This window comes from Eulemur rufifrons, chromosome 3 (assembly GCF_041146395.1).
Source record: "Eulemur rufifrons isolate Redbay chromosome 3, OSU_ERuf_1, whole genome shotgun sequence".
NCBI classification, from domain to species: Eukaryota; Metazoa; Chordata; class Mammalia; order Primates; family Lemuridae; genus Eulemur; species Eulemur rufifrons.
The window spans coordinates 97467039-97487925 of NC_090985.1; the positions used below are offsets into that span (position 1 = coordinate 97467039).

At 35.5% G+C, this 20887-nt stretch overlaps 1 protein-coding gene across 1 annotated transcript in view; it reads right to left on the bottom strand.

Moving 5' to 3' along the window:
• The window catches only part of RP1 (RP1 axonemal microtubule associated), a 286090-nt gene that overhangs the window by 148229 nt on the left and 116974 nt on the right, over window positions 1-20887 (bottom strand). Inside the window, exons 15-18 of the mRNA XM_069466500.1 lie at window positions 18575-18752; window positions 13257-13388; window positions 4791-4990; window positions 603-689 (exon numbers count right to left, since the gene is read on the bottom strand). Of these exons, the coding sequence (XP_069322601.1) occupies window positions 603-689; window positions 4791-4990; window positions 13257-13388; window positions 18575-18752 (597 nt within the window). The remainder of the gene's footprint in view (window positions 1-602; window positions 690-4790; window positions 4991-13256; window positions 13389-18574; window positions 18753-20887) is intronic.

A 20887-nucleotide genomic window follows, 5' to 3' on the forward strand; every position in this document is an offset into this window, starting at 1 on the left:
GTCATCTAATGATCAGTGAATAACTTGTTTTTGTTCTTATACTTCACTGTATTCTTCAGATTTTCTCCTATGAACACATATTACAATTGCAAATATAACTGTAAATATGCTATTTAAAAAATATCTTTCATAAGAATGTACCATATTTGTGTAGAGTGTTATGTTCACAAAAATTTTGTTCATATCATTTACAATATAGATGCTCCCCAACTTACCATGATTCAACTTACAATTTTTCAACTTTATGATGGGTTTATTGGGATGTAACCCCACTGTAAGTTGGGGAGCTCCTTATGACTCACAATGGGATTACAGTTTCTACTGCATGCATATCAACTTCACACCATCATAAAGCTGTAAAAATCTTAAGTCAAACCACCATAAGTAGGGGACTTGGTATTGTGTTGCTAGCATTAAATGCATTTTCAACTTAGGGTATTTTCAATTTATTAATTATAGGTTCATTTGGATATAACTCCACTGTAAGTCAAGTAGCATCTGTAATTAGAAAAATATGTTATTATTCTCATTGCTTTACATAGCCTGCTTGCTTCTTTTCATCAGAGAATAACTATGAAACACAAAACAAAAAACATGATTACCTTCTGCAAGTTCCACTCAGGTTGCTCACTAGTTCCATCGTGTCCTATCCTTATCTTATATATCTTTCCAATGCTTCTTAATTCAACCTTAATGAAATGCAAAGAAGAAAAATTATCAGAATGTTTTAAATTAAGCACATTAAAAAATTCTGTCTCTTCTTTATACTAAATGCACTTTTTGCTTCCTGGTAGTTGAAAAACTCTCAGGGACCCTTTCAAAGTCCAGAAATGATAGCTCTTAAGAAGCTATCAGTGAATCTCAGAAACAGAATATGAGAAAGAAATATCATGAGTCTCAACTAAAAATATGCAGAAGGAGTCAAATGAAAGAATAGGATAAAGAACATACATATGCTCAGTTCTCTGACTACCACACATTTCTCACTAGAAGCCAACACTTTGAGTTCCAATGACAGAAAGAGGAGTTCTTATTTTAAGAAGGGGAAAAAAGCCATTTTCATCAAAGAAAAGCTAAATATAGTAATTTCTACAAGTTTAAGGAAGGTACCTATGAGTCTAGAACTCCCTTCTACTCTGAAAATCCATTCATCTTTGACTCCTAGGCTAAGATACAGATGTTCTAGGTTCAAGGAAGAGAAACAAACCACAGGGTATGTGTACTTGGTTAATTTTTGACGTGGCCCAAGAATATTTGTTAATCTAGGTATCAATGTAAAGAACCAGCTTTGGAATCAACTTTGACTCAGTTGGAAGGCAGGCTGTTGTAAACTGCATAAAACATGGTATTTCACATCTCTGGTCCTCAATTTCTTTATCTTTTGAATGGTCATAATATAGCATAAAATTTTCAGCTCAATCAAATAAATTTTTATTCAAACAATTATCTAGGCATTGTGCAAGATCACAGGTATACAAAGATGAAAATGATGGCATAGTCTCTAACTAGAAGAAATGTATAACTAGCAAGGAAGCCGGATTTATATGCAGGTATTTTCATTATAATAAAATACATCCAGGACACTGAATTGTGAGGATTAAAAAATGTAATACACCACCTTATTATTTAATGGCTTACATAATAGCCAATATCATTATATCTACTACAGGTACCCATCTACCTCTATGCTAGGTATGAATAGGCAGGCACTTGCTTATATGTTTGACTTGTATCACTGCCTACCTATGGACCAGACCCTGAAAGAGCTTGGACGATTAGGTGACCCAGAAACCATCAGAACTCTCCTTCATATCCACTTCCCATGCTTAGAATTCTCTTACTTAAGTGCCCATCGCCACTTTCCCCACTGGACTATAGAGTTATATCAGCCCTGGACCTGTTACAACACCAGGTCAAGAAGGATTGCACTGGCATTGACTGAAAGGAAGGAACAGAAGATGTTAATCCCCCATAGCCAATTTTGCCTCACTTCCTTATTCCTAGAGCTGGTGTCACAGGCAGAACTCAGAAGCTAGCTCTTCCTTCCAGAGGAAGTAGGAAATTATCGCACAGTTTGGGCCTGGTTTATCTCTGAAAAGTAAGCCAACCTTTAGATAGTCTTTCATTGTCTCAAGAATCTATTAGCCCTACACTTCCCCTTTCTCCACATTCTAAGTGAAAACAATAAAGGGATACCTGGTCAGGTTACGAAGCCTATGTAACTTCATGCCCGTCTGCATGTTACTTCAGGAGAACAGAGATACCATGCAGCTCAGTGCCAGCAAGGGGAAAGGACCCGACAAGCACGGTCTCTTCCAATCTGCACAGCAGCCCCATGAAAAGTAAGGCCTCTGTAAGAGTTTACTTTAAAGGATGAAGAAACTCACAGGTTAAGTAATTTGTCTAAGGATACACAGCTGGATACACGGTGAGTTCCAAAAGTAAAACCTGAACCCAATTCTGTTTAATCAGAAATACCACACTGTCCTCAAAAATGGCTACATGCTAACTTCAGGACTGGGAGGAAGAAAAAGAGAATAAAAGACAAATTTAGAAGTGGCAAATGATGCCAGTTAAAAGGAACAAGGGAATCAATGCCCACAGAAGACAGCAAGAGAGTATGAACGAGTTGAGTAATCCTAATCTAAGGTTCTCAGACTATCAAGAGGCCTAGTCCCACCACTCCTTAACCCTTAGGCCAGTGCTTCTCAAACTTTAGTGCACACACAAAGTACCTGGCAATCTTGTTACAATGCAGATTCTGAACCGGTAGATCTGGGGTGGAGACTGAGATTTTGCATGTCTAACAACTTCCCAGGTGATGCCTATGTTGTTGGCCTGGGGTCCCCAAGACTCTAGACTCCTGGGGGCTTCCATACCTGGCCCTGATCTCCACCATTGAGGTAATATCTTGTAACCATTCATACTTCACAATAAATGAGAGAGGTTGGTAGAAAACATATCCTGATGCCATTGACTAGGAGAAGGAGAGTCCTTGGTGACTGTAAACATATGTCATCCGTAGAGCACTTTCTATCTACCAGGTACAGGGTATAGCACACACATTCGTAGACTTTCTTTAAACTTCCCAGCAAGCTTTTTAAGTGAGTATCAGTACACACTTTGTACTAAGGAGGAAACTGAGGATTAGTGAGGATAAGCAATCTATTTAAGGTCACAGAACTAGTGACGGGTTGATTTGAACCTGGTATCCATGACTCCAAAGCCTCTGTTCTTAACCAATTTATGACATTTCCTATACGCCAATAGGATTCCTTTTTAGGTTATACACATTTTCTCTTTTTGCCTAAGACCACCTTTGAATTTAGAGAGAATGGATATTACCACTTCCATTCTGTACATAAAGATAATGCTGGCCTGAGGGAATTAAGCTATTAAATACATACTTGGAGTCATATACCTAACATATGGGAAGCAAGGACTTTAATCCAGCTCACCCGATTTGCAGTCTAGTGCTATAACTGGGATTCGCAACCTTGGTTGCACTTTAGAATCACTTGGGGAGCATCTAAAAACCTCAATGGCCAGGCTGCATCCCAGACAAATTAAACTAGAATTTCTGGAGATAAAATGAGGCACCAGTAGTTTTCAAAGCTCCCCAGGTAATTCCAATGTGCAATGAAGACTGAGAATCTATACCATCCATTCCAAGATTTAACTTTGGGTAAATTTTTCCAGAAAAACACTGATACGATTCATCAGCACATAAATACATATGCCACAAGGTATATTCTGGGAAATAATAGACTTGTGTGGATTGACATATGGATCTAACCATACATATGCATTCAGAGTTCTAAATAAAATAATCTTCAAATCAATTTTTGAAATACATATGTGTATAGGGTATGACTGCCTATGCATTGAACCAAAGTGCTCTTCCAAGACTGCAGATAACTGCTTTTCTTTACTAAAACTTAATTTTTATGATTGCAAAAGTAGAATGACAGGCTAGGTCTGAAGATCTAGAAACCATTCGGGTATTAGTGATTGCCAGGTACTGTAGCCCCAAACAGCCTCGGCTTCCTGGTGACATGAGTTGGCCTCATTCTCTATTTTCTAGTCAGCCTTAGGATGCAAAAGGAACACTCTATGGCTGCTGTTTAACAGTACACCAAAGAACCATATAGCTGTCACCATTTTGTGGGGGAGGGAGTGGAAGGCTGGATTAGTGAAGTGGAATGTAATTGTCCTAATTGAAATTTGGCCAAAGCTCTGAGGAACTAGGAGAGGCAACCAGCCATACTCACGCCTAGCAGCCCAGTATTCTCTGACTGTAAGAAATAAAGGAGAGATAAATTAGAATGAGCATGGGCAGAGCTTCAAAACAGCCTGTGAAGATGCCAGGAAAATGATTTCACACCCATACAGCTCAGCTGAGAAACATCTAAAAGTATATGCAAGTAAATGAAAGAAGGGTTTTCATTACCAAAAGAATATAAAGATATGGTTTATAATCTGGTTATAATTTGAGTTGTGGCTGATGGTTTATAGGGCCAGTTGCAAACCAATGGCCTAAACAAACTGTCTTTAAAGAAAGCAATTTTCTTCTACAATTTTCCTTGCTTGTGTAAGATATGTGAATAAAAATATTTCCTTTGATTATTACAACAGGCATTAAGATAACTAGCTTATGGGGATTCTAATAGATCAGAAATTCATTTCATATAGGACAGACAGACAGACACACACACACACACACACACTTTTATATTAAAGAAATGGCTTTGAAATGTTCAAAGAAAAATATTACTACTGATTTCGTTTACCTGAAACTCATCCTCCTGTTTTGGAAGGAAGAGCTGCTCAGGGCTGTCCTTGCTAAGACTTATTGGTCCACTGACTCCTTCATCTCCATACACCCAGAGCGTGACATTGGCTTGAGTCCCTGTATTTCCCGTCAGCACTACCACCTTCCATTTATCTTCTGACACAAGAGTCTCACTACTTTGGGAATGTCTGATTTCTTCTATGGGGGACAAAAGGCATTAGTGGCAGGTCAGATACAACATCAGGCTGACAGAATCCTTTGTCATACTGGAGCCAAAGAACATCAAAACTGGGTGGGGGTGGGGTGACATGAGGTAGGGATCAGTGAACTGCGCGGAAGCCAGGGAGCTGATTTGTGCTTGTCTACTCACAGCAAGGTTCTGGGCAAATGCAACTCAACTACTGAAGTAAACTGAATTAGAGCAACAAAGATCTGAAGTGCCTGCCAATCTTTCACTTATCCTCGGTACTTCAACACAGAAGGGAACACTGGAGTTTGTGGCTCTGTGTCCACAGAGTTTTAATAAAGCCGCCTGCCTGGCTTATAGATTTTATATATACTATAACATAAAGTAACCAAAAAAAAGTGGAATTGAAACGTGTTTTCAAATGAGATACAAAATGGCAAATTGAGGGCAAAGAAAAACTTTCTGGAAAAAAAAATACCCTATTGGAGAGAGCAATAGAAAGGATTGGGAACTAAAGACAGAATTTTCACACATACAAATGGCAAATGGTCCTGAGGTGCTCAGAGTGGTTTTCCAGGAGAACAAGAGATGCACAGCACTGGTATTTCAGAAGGCAGCCTCTAGCAGCCAGTAGTGCCCAAACAGCCACTCCTTGTTTGTAAAGAATGCTGTGAAGTCCCAAACTAGAATGGTCACCTTCTTCACACTCTCTTTAGCCTCTTGCCTCACCTAAGCAGATCACCAGGTCCATGCAGTGCTGAGAGCATCTCCCAAACTACTCTGCATGAGTTCTCTGAAACTGCTACAACTGCACTTTAATTCTTAACTGATATTTCCAAGTACAAATCTTACACACTTAAGATAATGAGGTAAATTTCCTCATGTCAAATGGTTAAAAGGTAGCCAGAACTCTTTTCCTTCTTTTAATTCCATGGTTTGAAACTATAAACAGCCATAGGCAGCACCTACACAAACCCAGCAAATAAATAGTTATTCCTGCTGAGTTATAATGAACTAATTTTAAAATAAAAGCTATGCAAAAACTTATAAATGAAAAAAATGCTATGAAAGAACTTTCATTTATAAAAGTTACTTTCCCTTTACTGTCCTGGGTAATTTCTGTCAGTATAACAACAGGCATTTTCCCTTCAATTATAACTACCACTTATTAAGCTCCTAGTATATGCTGGGCTCTGTGTTGAATGTTTCATATGCATTTCTCATTCAATCCTCATTATAAACTCACGAGGTGAGGCAAATTACGATGTCCATGTTAAGATGAGGAAAAGAGGCAGAGAAGTTAAATAATATGCCCAAGTCACATAATAAGTAAACTATAGAATGTTTAACTCCAAAACATCTGCACTTAAACAGCTTGATGGGTATGTGGTGTTCACCTAAACACAATTCAAAAGGATACAGCAGCAGCAGCATTGCCAGCAGTTGAGGTTTTCTTTTGTGCTAAGCACTGTCTTATACTTAACATTCATCATCATGTCACTCTCACTCAAACCTCACATGACTCCTACAAGGCACTGTCCCCTATTAATCAGGTGGACAAACTGGGACTCAGAGGTTAAGTGACTTGCCCAGAGTTACACAGGCAGTCACAAGAGCTAAACTTCAAACCTAAGCACAGCAAATGTGAATCTCATGCCATTCTGGGTGTAATATCTAAGGTAGCTGACCTGGAAAAAAACACAAATATTGGTCTAACAAAATTTTATGATACAATCTAATTTTCAAATCTCAAATATTACAAGTGGACACCTGACCGCCTTGCCTGCTATTTCTACTCAAACACACCTGGAATTTTCTCAGGCCCTACACAACAGTGTAACCAGATCTCTACTGACAAAACTCCACAGAACATTCACGAGTTTCAGAGCGTACGTACACAGAGTACCTTTTAGGATGCTAATAATGTACTTCCTTAATATCTTATGAATATCTTAGTCATCTATTTGCTGGGTACTGTGTTAGGTTCATTGTTCTTTTATAATAATGGAAATGATTAAAAGTTTGAAAGATAGGTAATGCTAGTCTCACTCTAGAGATACAGGCTGTCTAGTGGAGAAGACAGACATATAAATATTTGGATTTCAAATATGCAAATACCTCCATAGAAAACAGAAGAAGTACTGCAAAGTTGAGGTGTAGAAGATAACAGGGAGTGATTAACTGTGAAGGAGTGGGCAGAGGAGGCTTCATAGAGGGAACCTCAGTGCTGGATACAGGAACTCAGAATTTTGCAGAAAGACAGGAAGGGCATTCCAGACAGAGGGAACAGCATGCCTAGCATATACACAGCTGGAAGCAGTGGACATGCTGGAAGAACTGCAGGTGCCAATGTACAGCTGAACAGAACATTAGACATTACGTGTGAAGAGGAAAGAGGGGAATGTGAGATCATGAAAGGCACTGGCAAGCTGGAAGAGAGCTGGCACATCCCTGCACAGGAAACAGAGAGCCAGTCACAATTTTAAAGTGCAGTGGTGATATGAGCTGAGCGCTAGAAAGATCAGTCTAAAACAGGCTGAGCCATAGCAGGGAGAGACTTGCGGCAGGAAGGCCAGTGAACAAACAAGAAACACTGAAAAGTGAACAAGCACACAAACAAACAAACTCTGGCATGGAGTCATGAGATCATGGTTAATTGGTTTAGTTTTTTTAGGTATCCACACACGAGTGCACACACATTTGTGTGTGTGTGTATTTAGCTTGTTTGTTTTATTTAATCTGCAAAAAACTTAATGGTTTCTAAGGCCCCTTCTTCCTGCACTAACATTTTCTTATGTCATTTGCACAAACATAACATGTCGTCAGGGTGCACTCATGTTATAAAAATTGATGACTTAATATGATATAATCTATAATATAGAACGAGGTATTAAAGTGTGTGCTGTTATCAATTAAATATGAATACCATCTAATGCTATGATCTTTTGGACATGAACCAAAGTCCATTAGTCTCACACTATAAATTTCTTCATCTGAGAACCATAAAAGCAGTTGCTTTTAGTTGACTAGGAGTTTAAAATACTTTAAGCTAGGAGAATATTTGATGGGGATGCTGGATTAGTCAAAGGACTCCTTCAGGGTCTCCCTGAATAAAATCTATGGTACTTAAAATGTAGTCAGATGACTCAAAATTGTTCTCCCTGGGGTGACTGAACACTTTAATTGAACACCAATCAGATTGACTCACACACACACAAAAATGCTAAGCTACCTTTGTGCTGCTGGTCCTCTGAAGCTCTAGAGGTAGAAAAGTTAGTTACTTATAGAAATAAACAACAAATTAGCTGATTCTAATAGTTCATGGTTGATCATGGTCAGCTTAAGGCATGAATCACCATCAGAGTGTGGCCATAAAAAGGCAACTTATATAAGCCTTTGTATGCTGTTCCAAGACAGCAATTGAGAAAGCTGATTTATACTAAAAGGTAATGAAGCAATTTTAAAAAAAATGCCTCTTAACATTTGATAGTACAGTATCAGAAAAACAGTGATTGACCATAATTTCAAAAAATATAAAATAATTTGGAAAAATAAGAAGTATTCTTCCTATCGTTATCTTGCAATAGAAAAATGTCTATTTCTACACAATTAACATAAATAGTCTTATTTTATTCATAAACTTATCAGTTTCTCAATTTAAGGTATAGTAGGCATTCATACAAAGCACAGGATGCACAAAGCTGGTAGGGATAACTACAACAGAAAGGATCAAATAATCACAGATAAAAATTAAATAGTATCAAAGTAAAAGTCTACATCTTGGTGGAAAATATCAGGTATATATTTTATGCTAAAAGGATACTATGAATAAATATCCTAATAATCTTAATATAAACCAAGAATGCAATAAAAATGCCTAAAACTGTATTCCAAGCCTAGATTGTATTAACTGATATGTAAGGTCCACATAAAAGGAATACTATTATTCTGAACTCTTAAGAGTAAATAAGAAGACAGGTTTCTAATTGGAGATTCACATTTTAAGAGAAATATTCACAAGGTAAAGATTCTAAAATACATATATAGGAAGAAATTATTAAAACAATATATTGCAGGGCCAGGAACAGTGGCTCATGCCTGTAATTCTAGCACTCTGGGAGGCCAAGGCAGGAGGATCACTTGAGGCCAGGAGTTCGAGACCAGCCTGAGCAACACAGTGAGACCCCATCTCTACAAAAAATGGAAAAAGTAGCCTGGCATTGTGGCGCATGCCTCTAGTCCCAGCTATTTAGGAGGCTGAGGCCAGAGGACCACATGAGCCCAGGAGTTTGAGGCTGCAGTAAACTATGATAGCGCCATTGCAGTCTAGCCTGGGTAACAGAGTGAGACCCTATCCCAAAAGACAAAAACAAATAAAAACAATATATTTGACACAGAAGAGAATATACTAAAAAGAAATACTAAGAATCCACTTTTGTGTGTCTATGTGTTTGTGCATATATATTTAATATATGAAGAATATACTACAAAGAAATGAGAATATATTAAGAAAAAACAACAAAGGTTGTTTTATAGTGGAAAATATTGACTTCTTGTGGGCCAAAAGAATTTGAGTAGGTTTTCTGCTCAACATAGACAGGTACTTTCAAGCGATTAGGATTATGTGAAATGGAATGGTTTATTTCTGCACTGTTCATGTGAACTCCTACATTGCTTTTGTCATATGAAAGGTCCCTTCAAATCCTCATTCCATGATACATGAAAACATACACTACCTTCACACTGTAATTTACTACAATAGCGTAGGCATAAAACAAAAAAACCTACACTTCACTCTAGATGGTGAGTGCTATTTTTTTTATACTAAAAGGAAGGACACAAAATCACAGCAGGAAGAATAATTAATATAATCCATTACCTGGTAGTTCCATTTATAGGAATCACTCTAATGAAATAATATAAAATATCAATGAGTATCCATTGCATGTTATAGTTAGGGACCAGGTAAATAAGTATGGTGTATCTATACAATGGATTATTGTAGTTATTATTTTATAAAAGCTATGTAATATTATTGAAAGCACTTGTTTATTATCTTCTATTAACTGAAAAGTAGATTACAAAATGATATACTCAATATAATCTATATGTGTGTATATGTGCATATATACACAAATATAAATAAATTTTAAAGTATTGCTTGGGGAGGTAGTAAGATGATATAATTTTAATATTTTCCTTTATGTTTGTGTGTTCTACATTTTTTCAAAATAAATTTAATTTACTGACTACTGCAACTTAATAACAGATTTCATATTTTTTGGCCCAGGTTTCTGTGTTTTTTACAGAGTTGGCACCTAAATAGGTTTAAAGAAAGAATATGCTATGGCTGAGACTTTGGCACAGCTTAGGGCTTGCTCAGCAACACTGTTGAGCTCTCCACCCCAGACAGAGGAAGGACGAGTGTGACTGCTGCACGGCACTGTTCAAGCACCCGTGCACAGAGACCAGTGACTGGAGGTGAGACTTGAATCACATTTGTCTTACTGGGTTTTGATTTACTCATTCATAAAAATAAGAGGTTACCATAAAGATTTTTAAGGACAGTTTCAGTTCAGAGCATCAAGTCATAAGCCTCTTCTCTTTTTATATTTGGTGTGAACATGTTTAGATGCATTGTTTCCAAACCTAAAATTATGCAAAAGTAATTTATATTTTCAAATAGTTTTTAAAATATGAGCTTTCAAAGTAGTTATGAATGAAGTAATATAGTATCTTAGATTTGCTTCAAAATAATGAAATAGAGGGCAGTACAGGGCGTAGTGTGAAGGACCATAACTCAAATGAGATTAGGCACATGCTGGTAATTGTTGAAGCTGGGTCATGGTTACGTGGGGATTCATTGTTCCATTCTCTCTGCTTTAGTATATGTTTGAAATTTTCTATAATATAATAAAAAAGTTTCTCTTTTAAAAAAATAAGTTGCCTTCCTCAAACATCCCCAGCATAACAAAACTAATATCGCAATTCAATTTTGCCCTAAAGGAAACCCCTGCAAATTTAATAGCACCTTATCTTTATTTACTGCTACAAAAGAACTATTTATTGTACATATGCCATTTTAAGTTCTAAATCCTCTTGCCCCTTTGATGTAGATAAGAAATGTTCCATCTTTCTTTTTGGTAAATAAGCATTTTAAATGAAGTGAGGACAGGTTTATTCTGTCTATAACTCCTAATCCCCAAAACTATATACATCTTACCCTATCCCCAAAGTGAACTGACAAACATAATTTCATTCTTCAGGAACTATAGTTGTTTTTAGATGTCTTTAAAAGTAGAAAATAAATTTTCTAATATATTTTTCAACTAACATATATTTTAATATAAATGGCTAATATAACCCAAATCTATCTAACATGACAGTTAAATTGTAAAACCAAGAGGAAGGTATTTCTTGCAAGAAGCAACTTTAACTACTGCAGCCATTTGATAGAAATATAAGCAAGACAACTAAAGGGAGCCACGATCTAATTGTTCAGAAATGGATGAGAGCCTTCTAGGTAATATTCATACATAAAGACATTTTTTTCTCACCTAAAGTCATGGATGCTTATAAAACCATTCCTACTGTAATCAGAGGAGGTAAAATTTAAACAAATCATGGGCATTTTTTAGGGGGCATTTGTATTAGGGGAGCTTCATCATCTGAACTTCCAGGATTTCATGTCCAAGTCCAAAGTCTGTGGTATGTCAATGTTTTTAAAAGTTCATGAATAAATTAAGCTCAGTCTCCCTTTTTGCCTCTCCATATCTACAGAATTGTCATTACCTACAATGAAAAACTTAAAAGTCTTTTTACATGAATTAATGACTTAAATATTATTTTCTGTCTTATATTCCCTGGATGTTTCCTTCATCTCAATTATCAGTTTTTAGCCTTCTATTTTTGTGTGTCTGTTTAATGTTTATATGATCTGCTCAGCTATAAACTGCAAGAGGGCAGAGCCCAAGTCTGTTTTACCCATCAACGTATTTCCTTACATACGACATTTAGTAGGCACACAATGCATATGTGGTGACCAATTAAATGAAACAATGAATTGAAAAGGTCTATATTTATCATGAGGGCTAATTTTCTCATTTTTGCAAATTAACTTAGTGTGTTTTAATAAAAAATTTACATCTTCTAATCCTTAAAACTTTAACAATGGTAACATTTGTTAAATATTTTTGCCAGAACGGAAAAATTTTTATAAGATATATATAAGGTTTTCTCTTAAGCATTTTGCCACTTATTTAAAAAGTGTCTATTCTTGGAGATTTTAGCTACCAACCTATTTTCAAGCAAGTCAAATTTTACTTGAGGTGGCCATCCCTGACTTAGGTGCCATTACTTCCTTACACAAGATTGAATTCTTCTGTGAGAAATTTTAACTAAGCACTCATGCAATGTGATTCTTTACACTGCTCCATGAATTCATGACATGACATGGAGATAAAGAACTGGGACTAGTCTAATGCAGTAAAAATCAAAGGGTTAATTTCTCTTCCCTATGGTTGATGTGATAATACCACAGGATTGTCAATAAAAGACATTTATTATCTCACTATCTGAAAGAAAAGCTAGCATACCCAATAACTAATTTTAAAAAATCACTTTTTTAAAGGTAACATTATAATTTATTGCTCTCCCAAGATGGGTTTTTAAAAAAAAAAAAAATTCAGAAATAATTGGTCACTGTTTCATTTTACCCAAAGATGACTGGATTCTGATGCACAGAACTTGTCAGATATCATATATTATTCTTAACAGTCAGAAGAAAAGTAATACATTTAAGAGCAAGAAAAATGATCAAACAAACCAAGATAGAAACCAGAAATTCAAGCCTCTGGAACCTAGAGCACTTTTTTCATACTTCAATTTCTATGTCAGAGAAATTGAGATTATTTTTGTTGTCATTTATACTTTGGTGAAAATTTACTCTTTTTCATAAAATATACTCATAAAATATTTTATAGGTGGTAGTCCAATCGATGTATAATACTATCTTCTTTTGAAGTTATTTTTCTGGAGTGAACATTAAATTTAAGACAAAGAAATAAACATGTTTTTAAATATATATATCCTTTGAATATAAAAACTAAAGCATAAAAAAGCAAGATAACAGCTTATAAGCAGTTCGAGTGGAATAACATAACATATATTTTGAAAATAATTTGATGTTCTTCCTGAGCTGGCCACATGAGAGAACCAATGCAGGCAAATAAACCAAAAGAAGTAGGGAAGAAAAAAAAAAAAAAAGCTGTTACTTACTTGGAGTTGAAGAAAGTAAGGCACTCCTAGCCTCAGATTCTGGTGGTAATTTTTTCTGTTTTATTGACTCACGGATCTTTTCTTCCCCTCGTCTGGGTATTGCAGACATTCCCATTGGGTTTTCTCTGCCAACTGAAATTAAGATTTTAAAAGATGCCATCTTTTCAAAATCACTTGTTTCTTCTCAGAATACTCACCATATGTTCAGCTATGCAAGTTTAAGTTTTGTTATTGTTTCCATTTCAATGCCTAGTCAAATCTTTTTACTCTGCATTACACGGTTAACAGAAAATGACTTTTTATTCTTACCAGCAGGCTGTGCATGGATGGTATCCTTATAAAACCTATTCACTGCTTTGTAAATACAAATAATATTTTCACATCACAATATGAATCAAATGACTTATTCAGGATGTTTTCCTTAGATATTCTTTTCTTATAGATTCTACATGGGAACTTCTTTAATAATCTGGTACTTTGCCTTTCTCAAAGGGGGAAACTGACTAAAATGTCATTCAAGCAGAATCTCATGTGGCCTTTCTGAAATATGAAAATGAAAGAAATATACACATACCTAGAAGTAAAGAAAAACATCAGCCACTTTTATGCCTTTTATTTAGAAGCAAGTTGTTTGGAGTCTTGTTCAGAAATAGAAATTTCCAACTTAGTTGAATAATGACATCAATTTTTAGTATATGCTCAGGAGTGCTATTTATATTTAGGATTTCAAAGTTCAAGTTGTTTGTGTTCATTCTTTAGGATCAGGCATGGGACGGTTATTTACTTTTTAAGGTGGTAATTCAGACTATAAATATTAGGTTTTAGATATCTTGTCAGCAAACAAAAAATTATGTAGATGTCTGATTCTATAATGTATAATAAAAAGTAATACTAACTACTTATTAACATATTTTTATACAACACAATAGTACGAGATTCAGAACACTCAAGCCATTTTCCGGAAATGTCATCCAGGACGTCCCTATCCTTCTGCACAGAAGAAGGCTGCTGAATTTGCCTTTAGGCCAGCTGAGTCCAAAATCCACCATCTGGGGAATGGACACACTTGAAGCTCTGACTCCGGTGGGGCAAAGACAATATATGTAACCTAAACATTTGTCATTTGTACCCCCATATTCTGCTGAAATAAAAAAAAAATCCAAGTATCAAAGTGGCCATCCAATAATACTCTGAATCTGAGCAACTCTCACAGTATGCTCTCTTTGTCTGACTTTCACAATTTAAAAGGAATGTGAAAATTTATCAATAGCAATGTAAAATAAAACCTGTGATGAAGGTGCAAGAACTAGAATTTGATAATGGAAATGTTATCAAAAGGTATATATTACAGATATAGCTGTATCTGAATGATTAATTAATCACTTCAGGTAGTATCTCATTATACCAAAAATTTAAGTTGTATAAAGATCAACCAGAATATAAAGGCAATAACTCTACAAAGTTAATTAGTAAAAATCTTTTGTTTAATTGAATGTCAGCAATTTAAAAAGTAAAATAAGCAAAAACTTATCAAATAGCAATTATTCTAGTGTCAAGTTACTAGTGCATGACTAGTTTAAATCTATATATTTTATTATCTGAGGCATATTTTGTTATATTTTTCTAAATAATATTGTTATATACATAGCCAGGATTTGATGAATTGGATATGTGACAGTATTTCATTTAGATTTTTATGCTTGAATGATCCAGCAGACTAGAATGAAGCAAAAATAAATTTTCCAAATATATTTTAATACGAACTTCCATAAGACTTGAACCCGAAAGAAATTCCTATTGTAATGAAAATGTAACATCTGAACCATATATTCAGTCCTGCATTTTTTCAAGTTAATAATAGCCAGAGTCTCCTGATTTGTATACAGCGCATAGCTCAAACCATAAAATTGGGCTGGAATTAGAATCAGAATTAGAATAAGAAGAGGCAAATTTCTGTGCATAAGTCGCTGTTAAAATACTTATAAAAACTTGGATATGTTCACTCTTTCCTAGGTGTTCTACAAAAGTAACGGTACACTGAAGTTAATGAAAAGTTACATGTTATATTGATCCAAAGTTCTTTAAACAATACCTAGCAGTGGGTCTTATTACATAGAACTATAAGTGCAAGCTTATTATCTGGAGCAATGGGAATGAACAAAACTTCCAAATAATCCACATTTCCAGATAATCAATGGAGAACATTTACCACAGGCTCAGTGTAATAACTGGTCATGTAAGTCTAAGGGGTCAGATCTTTCCACACTGTCTCTTGTATATAAAGTTCATAGTACTACGAATATAATTTCATGAAAGATATAAGAGGTTTTGCTGCACAAACTAGCTAGCATAGCTAAATAGTAGTAGGATAAATGACTTTTATTATAAATTCTCAATATACAATAAATTAAACCAAGTCCTAATCAAACTATAAAGAAATCAAGTTATAGAGAAGTGATTTATTCAAACTGATTAAAAGAGGTGATGAGACAGTATCTCTTGCCTTCCAAGAATCTATCAACTCTATTTAAATAGTAAAAGATATATCAAGAGGTGCTTTTCCTTCCTTTAAGAATCATAACAGCAAATACTTGTATAGCACTTACTGATTATCAGACACTCCTCTAAGCACCTTATCTGTGTTAACTCATGTAACTCTTACACCACAACTGAGTTAGGCACTCTTGGTCCTCATTTTACAGAAGAGAGGCATACAGTGCATAAACTGTGCGAGCACACCACTGGTGAAAGGCCAAACCAAGACAGTGGCAGTCTGGCTCTCAAAGCCTGTGTGCTGAAATACCTTCTTTGTCTCTCTATCCTGCTTTACTTCTGAGACTCTTACTATTTAGTCGGTGGACCCAGTCAATGAGTTGGACAGAGCTGTTCCCACCATGCAATCATGTGCCATGTCCAACCAAGCAGTGTTTAGACACTGACTTGAGGTACTGGTGCTTCCATGGGAGCCAGGACCACTCATTCAGGTTGCATGTGCTAGGGCACAACTGGTACCTTCTCCAAGGGACAGTCTCCACTGGAGTCTCTTGAAATGCAACCTTACTGTTCTCTTCCTACCACAATCTCTTCCCATTCCCAAGTCCCCTTATTCCTCTGTGTACCTCAGGACTTTAACTCTTCTTTTCAGAAAACTATAAGGAAAAGTTTATGCTATTAAAAAAAAAAAAAAAAAAAAAAGCTATGGGCCGGGCATGGTGGCTCACACCTGTAATTCTAGCACTCTGGGAGGCCGAGGCAGGAGGATAGCTCGAGGTTAGGAGTTGGAGAGCAGCCTGAGCAAGAGCGAGACCCCATCTCTACTAAAAATAGAAAGAAATTATCTGGCCAACTAAAAATATATATAGAAAAAATTAGCTGGGCATGGTGGCACATGCCTGTAGTCCCAGCTACTCGGGAGGCTGAGGCAGTAGGATTGCTTGAGCCCAGGAGTTTGAGGGCTGTGAGCTAGGCTGATGCCACGGCACTCCAGCCCAGGCAACAGAACGAGACTCTGTCTCAAAAAAAAAAAAAAAAAAGCTATAGAGTTGGGCTGCTCTATCTGTGTACTGAAATACAAACAATTCAAAACTCCCAACCATTTCAAGGGAATTTATTTGTTTATTTATTTATTTAGGTATAGGGAAGATTCTATCTATCATATGTAGATAGTGTAGTTACAAAGATTCTAAAGTGATAAAAAATGACTTGGGGAATTACTACAAACTTTTAAATAAACATTCTGTTACTCTTCACAAAACCCTGTAAGAGAGAGTTTTTAACACTCAAATCCCACTGGGATTCTCTTCTTATGAAAATGGGAAAATACTACTAGAAACTATATTTTGAAGAAATTCTGATGCTTTCATACCCTTCCTCAGAATTCGTAGGATTCATAATGCTCCAATAAAATTTCTAGAGCAATATCTTCTGTATTCTTGACCTTGCTAAAATAGAAGGTTGAAAAGAGAAGAAAACACAAACCATCCATGCTCTAATAACAGAACAAAATTGTAGGGCCTGTAAAGAAGAATGACTTCATTTCCATTGGATATGTGAGTATTAATACCCAAGCTGACAAACATAGCCTTTTGTTATCTCTCTCTTATGTCTTGCCACAAATTACTTTTCTTCTTCTCATCTCCTTTTCTAATTATTGCAATCTCTTCTTTTTCCACGGTTTCTTCTCTGCCCCCTTCTTTCCTATTTCTCCTTTCTTCCTGCACTGCTATTTCTCACTTTTCTTCTTCTACTCCACCCCTTATCCTTCTGCTTGATTTCAAGTCATCTGTTTCCCTGCAGAGCTCCAGCGGCAGATGGCACACCCATTTTGTTGAGTGGGAGTGCCATTCTATGCCAGCCTGTGGGAAAACAGGGGGTGGAGGGTCTGGTGGTAAGCATGTCAGTAAATTAAGGTATACTAGCCCAACAATTTGAAAATTTTTAAAAATAGCAACTAAAGACTGAAACAGAATTGATGCAGATATAGCAAAGAACAGAGCCAGATGTACCATCATGTTAAATCGAGCCAATTAACATTCTTATTTTAAGCTATCTTCTGTAGGATATTATACACACACACATAAAGCATAGGTGGATTATAATAAGAAAAGAGAAGCTAAATAAAAGTTAGACTAAGAAAATCACCTAGATTTTGATTAAGCCAAAATTCATGGAACCACATCAGGCAAAAATTAGATAGCAAACTAAACTTCAAGGTAACCTAAAAACACAAGAGTTACTTCATTAGCCTTTGAGTTCAAGCAAATACATTTTAAGATTAAATTGCTTAAATAAGCCCCTCAAATCTTCACTTCAATTTGCTAAAGAACCTGAACTTAAATATGAGAGACACCAGTTTTAAGGTTTCCCTGAGACTTTTTTTCCAAATTCTATTTATAATCTAAATCCCATTTGTGTTGATCTTTATTCCATCTCTTTTTATACCATGAGCATTAAAAATTAATAGCAATGAAGCTCAGAATATATCTAACAGCCTCATCCCTCTCAGAGTATATGGAGATATACTTAGAAAACAAAAAGACTCAAATATATACATTCACACACACAAACGCATACACATACAATGTAAAAAGTTATAAAGGAGCTCGATGTAGCAAAAAACTCTGTACCTAACATTAATTATCTGAAAATTTCAGACAAGTGGTCTTCATTATGTTTTTCTTCCATTGCTTCTAGAATTATAACAAACAAAAGAGCCTAACAGTAGGGTTTGCTCAGTAATAATGTGATGAAATTATCAGACACTATACACAAACCAACATAAATCAAACCAAAATCAAAGTATCTCAGAGTAAACATACATTGGATGACTTGTGGATAAAAGCAAACATTCTCATCCTTGGTATAAATCACTGGTTTTGCCTGTCCATCTGACTGAAGTCCAACAAACAACCCTGGGCTCTCCGTAGATTCCAGGCTTATAGATGCATTTTCCAAGTTCTTCTTAATTTTAAAACGACAGTCAGTATCTCCTGTACCCTACAATCAATACAACATGATTTCATAAATGAGAGAAAACACAAAAGGACAGAATTTAAAACCTGTTACTTGTAAGAATTTAAGTTTGCTTAATTTTCAAGTAATCATGATAAATCTAGAATCTTTTTGCAAAAATTGTTCTGTGTGCTTCATCCTGTTCTGTAACATCCAGAGAGAGAGAACACATGATGGACTGAGGCAAAGACACACAACTTTGGACAAAGTGATCTGAATTACAGAGAAGCTTCAACTAAGGAGAATGTGTGTATGTTGTATTTCATTTCAAAGTTACTCACCTCTACATGTGAACAAAGAGCATTAAAATGTGAGATTTTCCTTTTGGAAAGTACTCTAAAAATGATGGAAACGTGGGCAGTTCTTATCATAAGTCCACTTACATTTAAATATAAACCAATTTTCTGTGCTATTTTGCATGTTCCAGATTTCATAAATAGCATATACATAAATTACTCAAAGATGATATAGGAAAACATTTAAGAATTGGATGCCTAGCAGTAGTCTACATACCCTTCAATCATTTTAACACCTTTCCCTTCTTTAAGGCATTTATAATCTAGTATTAGAAAATATTTTACCTTTCATTTCTTTGACAGTTTCTCTTATATTAATAGAATTTCAGAGTTCTAGTAAATGAGTTTTGTGAGAATAAATTAAAGTTTACAATAGCAACTATTATTTTATTTGAAATAGAAAATTATATTCTGATCTCTGCTCAAAATATGAGGTTCCTGTTGGTAAGAACCAAGTCTGTCTGTCTGTCTCTTTCATTTTATAAATATAAATTAAGCAATTTCTATCTTCCATTCTTGTTATTGATACAGTAAGACTGTGGCCTTGATTTGTTCATGGCCAAGTAGAGAAGATAACCACACATATAGATAATAATTAGAGGAAGGTGACTGGGGAGGGAGGATAAGACATTTCAGGCAGAGGGACACCATGAACAAAGGCAGGGAGGCAATAGGCAGCATGGTATGTGAATGAACAAGCATCTTAATGTTGCTGAACAACAGAGAGAAGAAGATAAGTGCAGAAAAGTAGCCTCAGTTTGTATGCAGCACAGGGAGTTTTGGCCTTATCTTAGACCATGCGAGCCACTGAAGAATTTCATGGACAGATCTCAAATTGCTTATAGGACATTTCTTGGATGCCCTTCTAATACCTCTCTAAAAGAAAAATCTCATTGTTTACTCAATTGGTTATATACTCCTTTGTAGTTTTCTAACACCTATCAACAGAACCTCAATTTCCTCCTGTTCTTCAAGTATACAGTCTTGGATCTCCCTATTACTTTTTCTTTTTAATAAACTTCACTTTTTCAAACAGTTTTAGATTTATAAAATATTGAGAAGATATTAATACTACAGAGTTCCCACATACCCACACTCATTTTCCCCTATTATTAATATCCTATATTAATTTGATATATGTTACAATTAATGAATCCATGATATTTAATACATTATTAATTAACATGTTATTCAAATTTCCTTAATTTTTACCTCATATCCCTTTTCTGCCCAAGATCCTATCCAGGGCTGTACATTACATTTAGTAGTCATGTCTCTTTAGGCTTCTCTTGGCTGTGACAGTTTCTCACAGATTCTCCTTATTTTTAGTGACCTTGACAGTTTTGATGAGTAATGGTAAAGAATTTTATAGAATGATCCACTATTGGAATTTGTATGATGTTTTCCTCATGATTAGACGGGGGTTATGGAATATTGGGAGAAGAACCACAAAGGTAAAGTTCCATATTCATCACATCATTGCAAGCATATATAATTTATAACTGTTGATATTGGCCTTGATCATCTGGCCAAGCTCTGGACAAGTAGACCTTGTCAGATTTCTCCATTATAAAGTTACTCTTTTTCCCCTTTCCACACTGTACACTCACGAAGGAAGTCACTGTGCTCAGCCCACACCTAACGAGTAAGAAGTTATGTTGCAACATCCTGAAGGTGAGTATCTTACATAGTATATTTGGAATTATTCTACACAAAATATTTGTTTCTTCTCCCCCATTTATTTATTCAATCATTTATTTATATCAGTATGAATTTGTGTTTATTTTATACTTTGAGTTATAATATTTCTTTATTTTCTTGCTC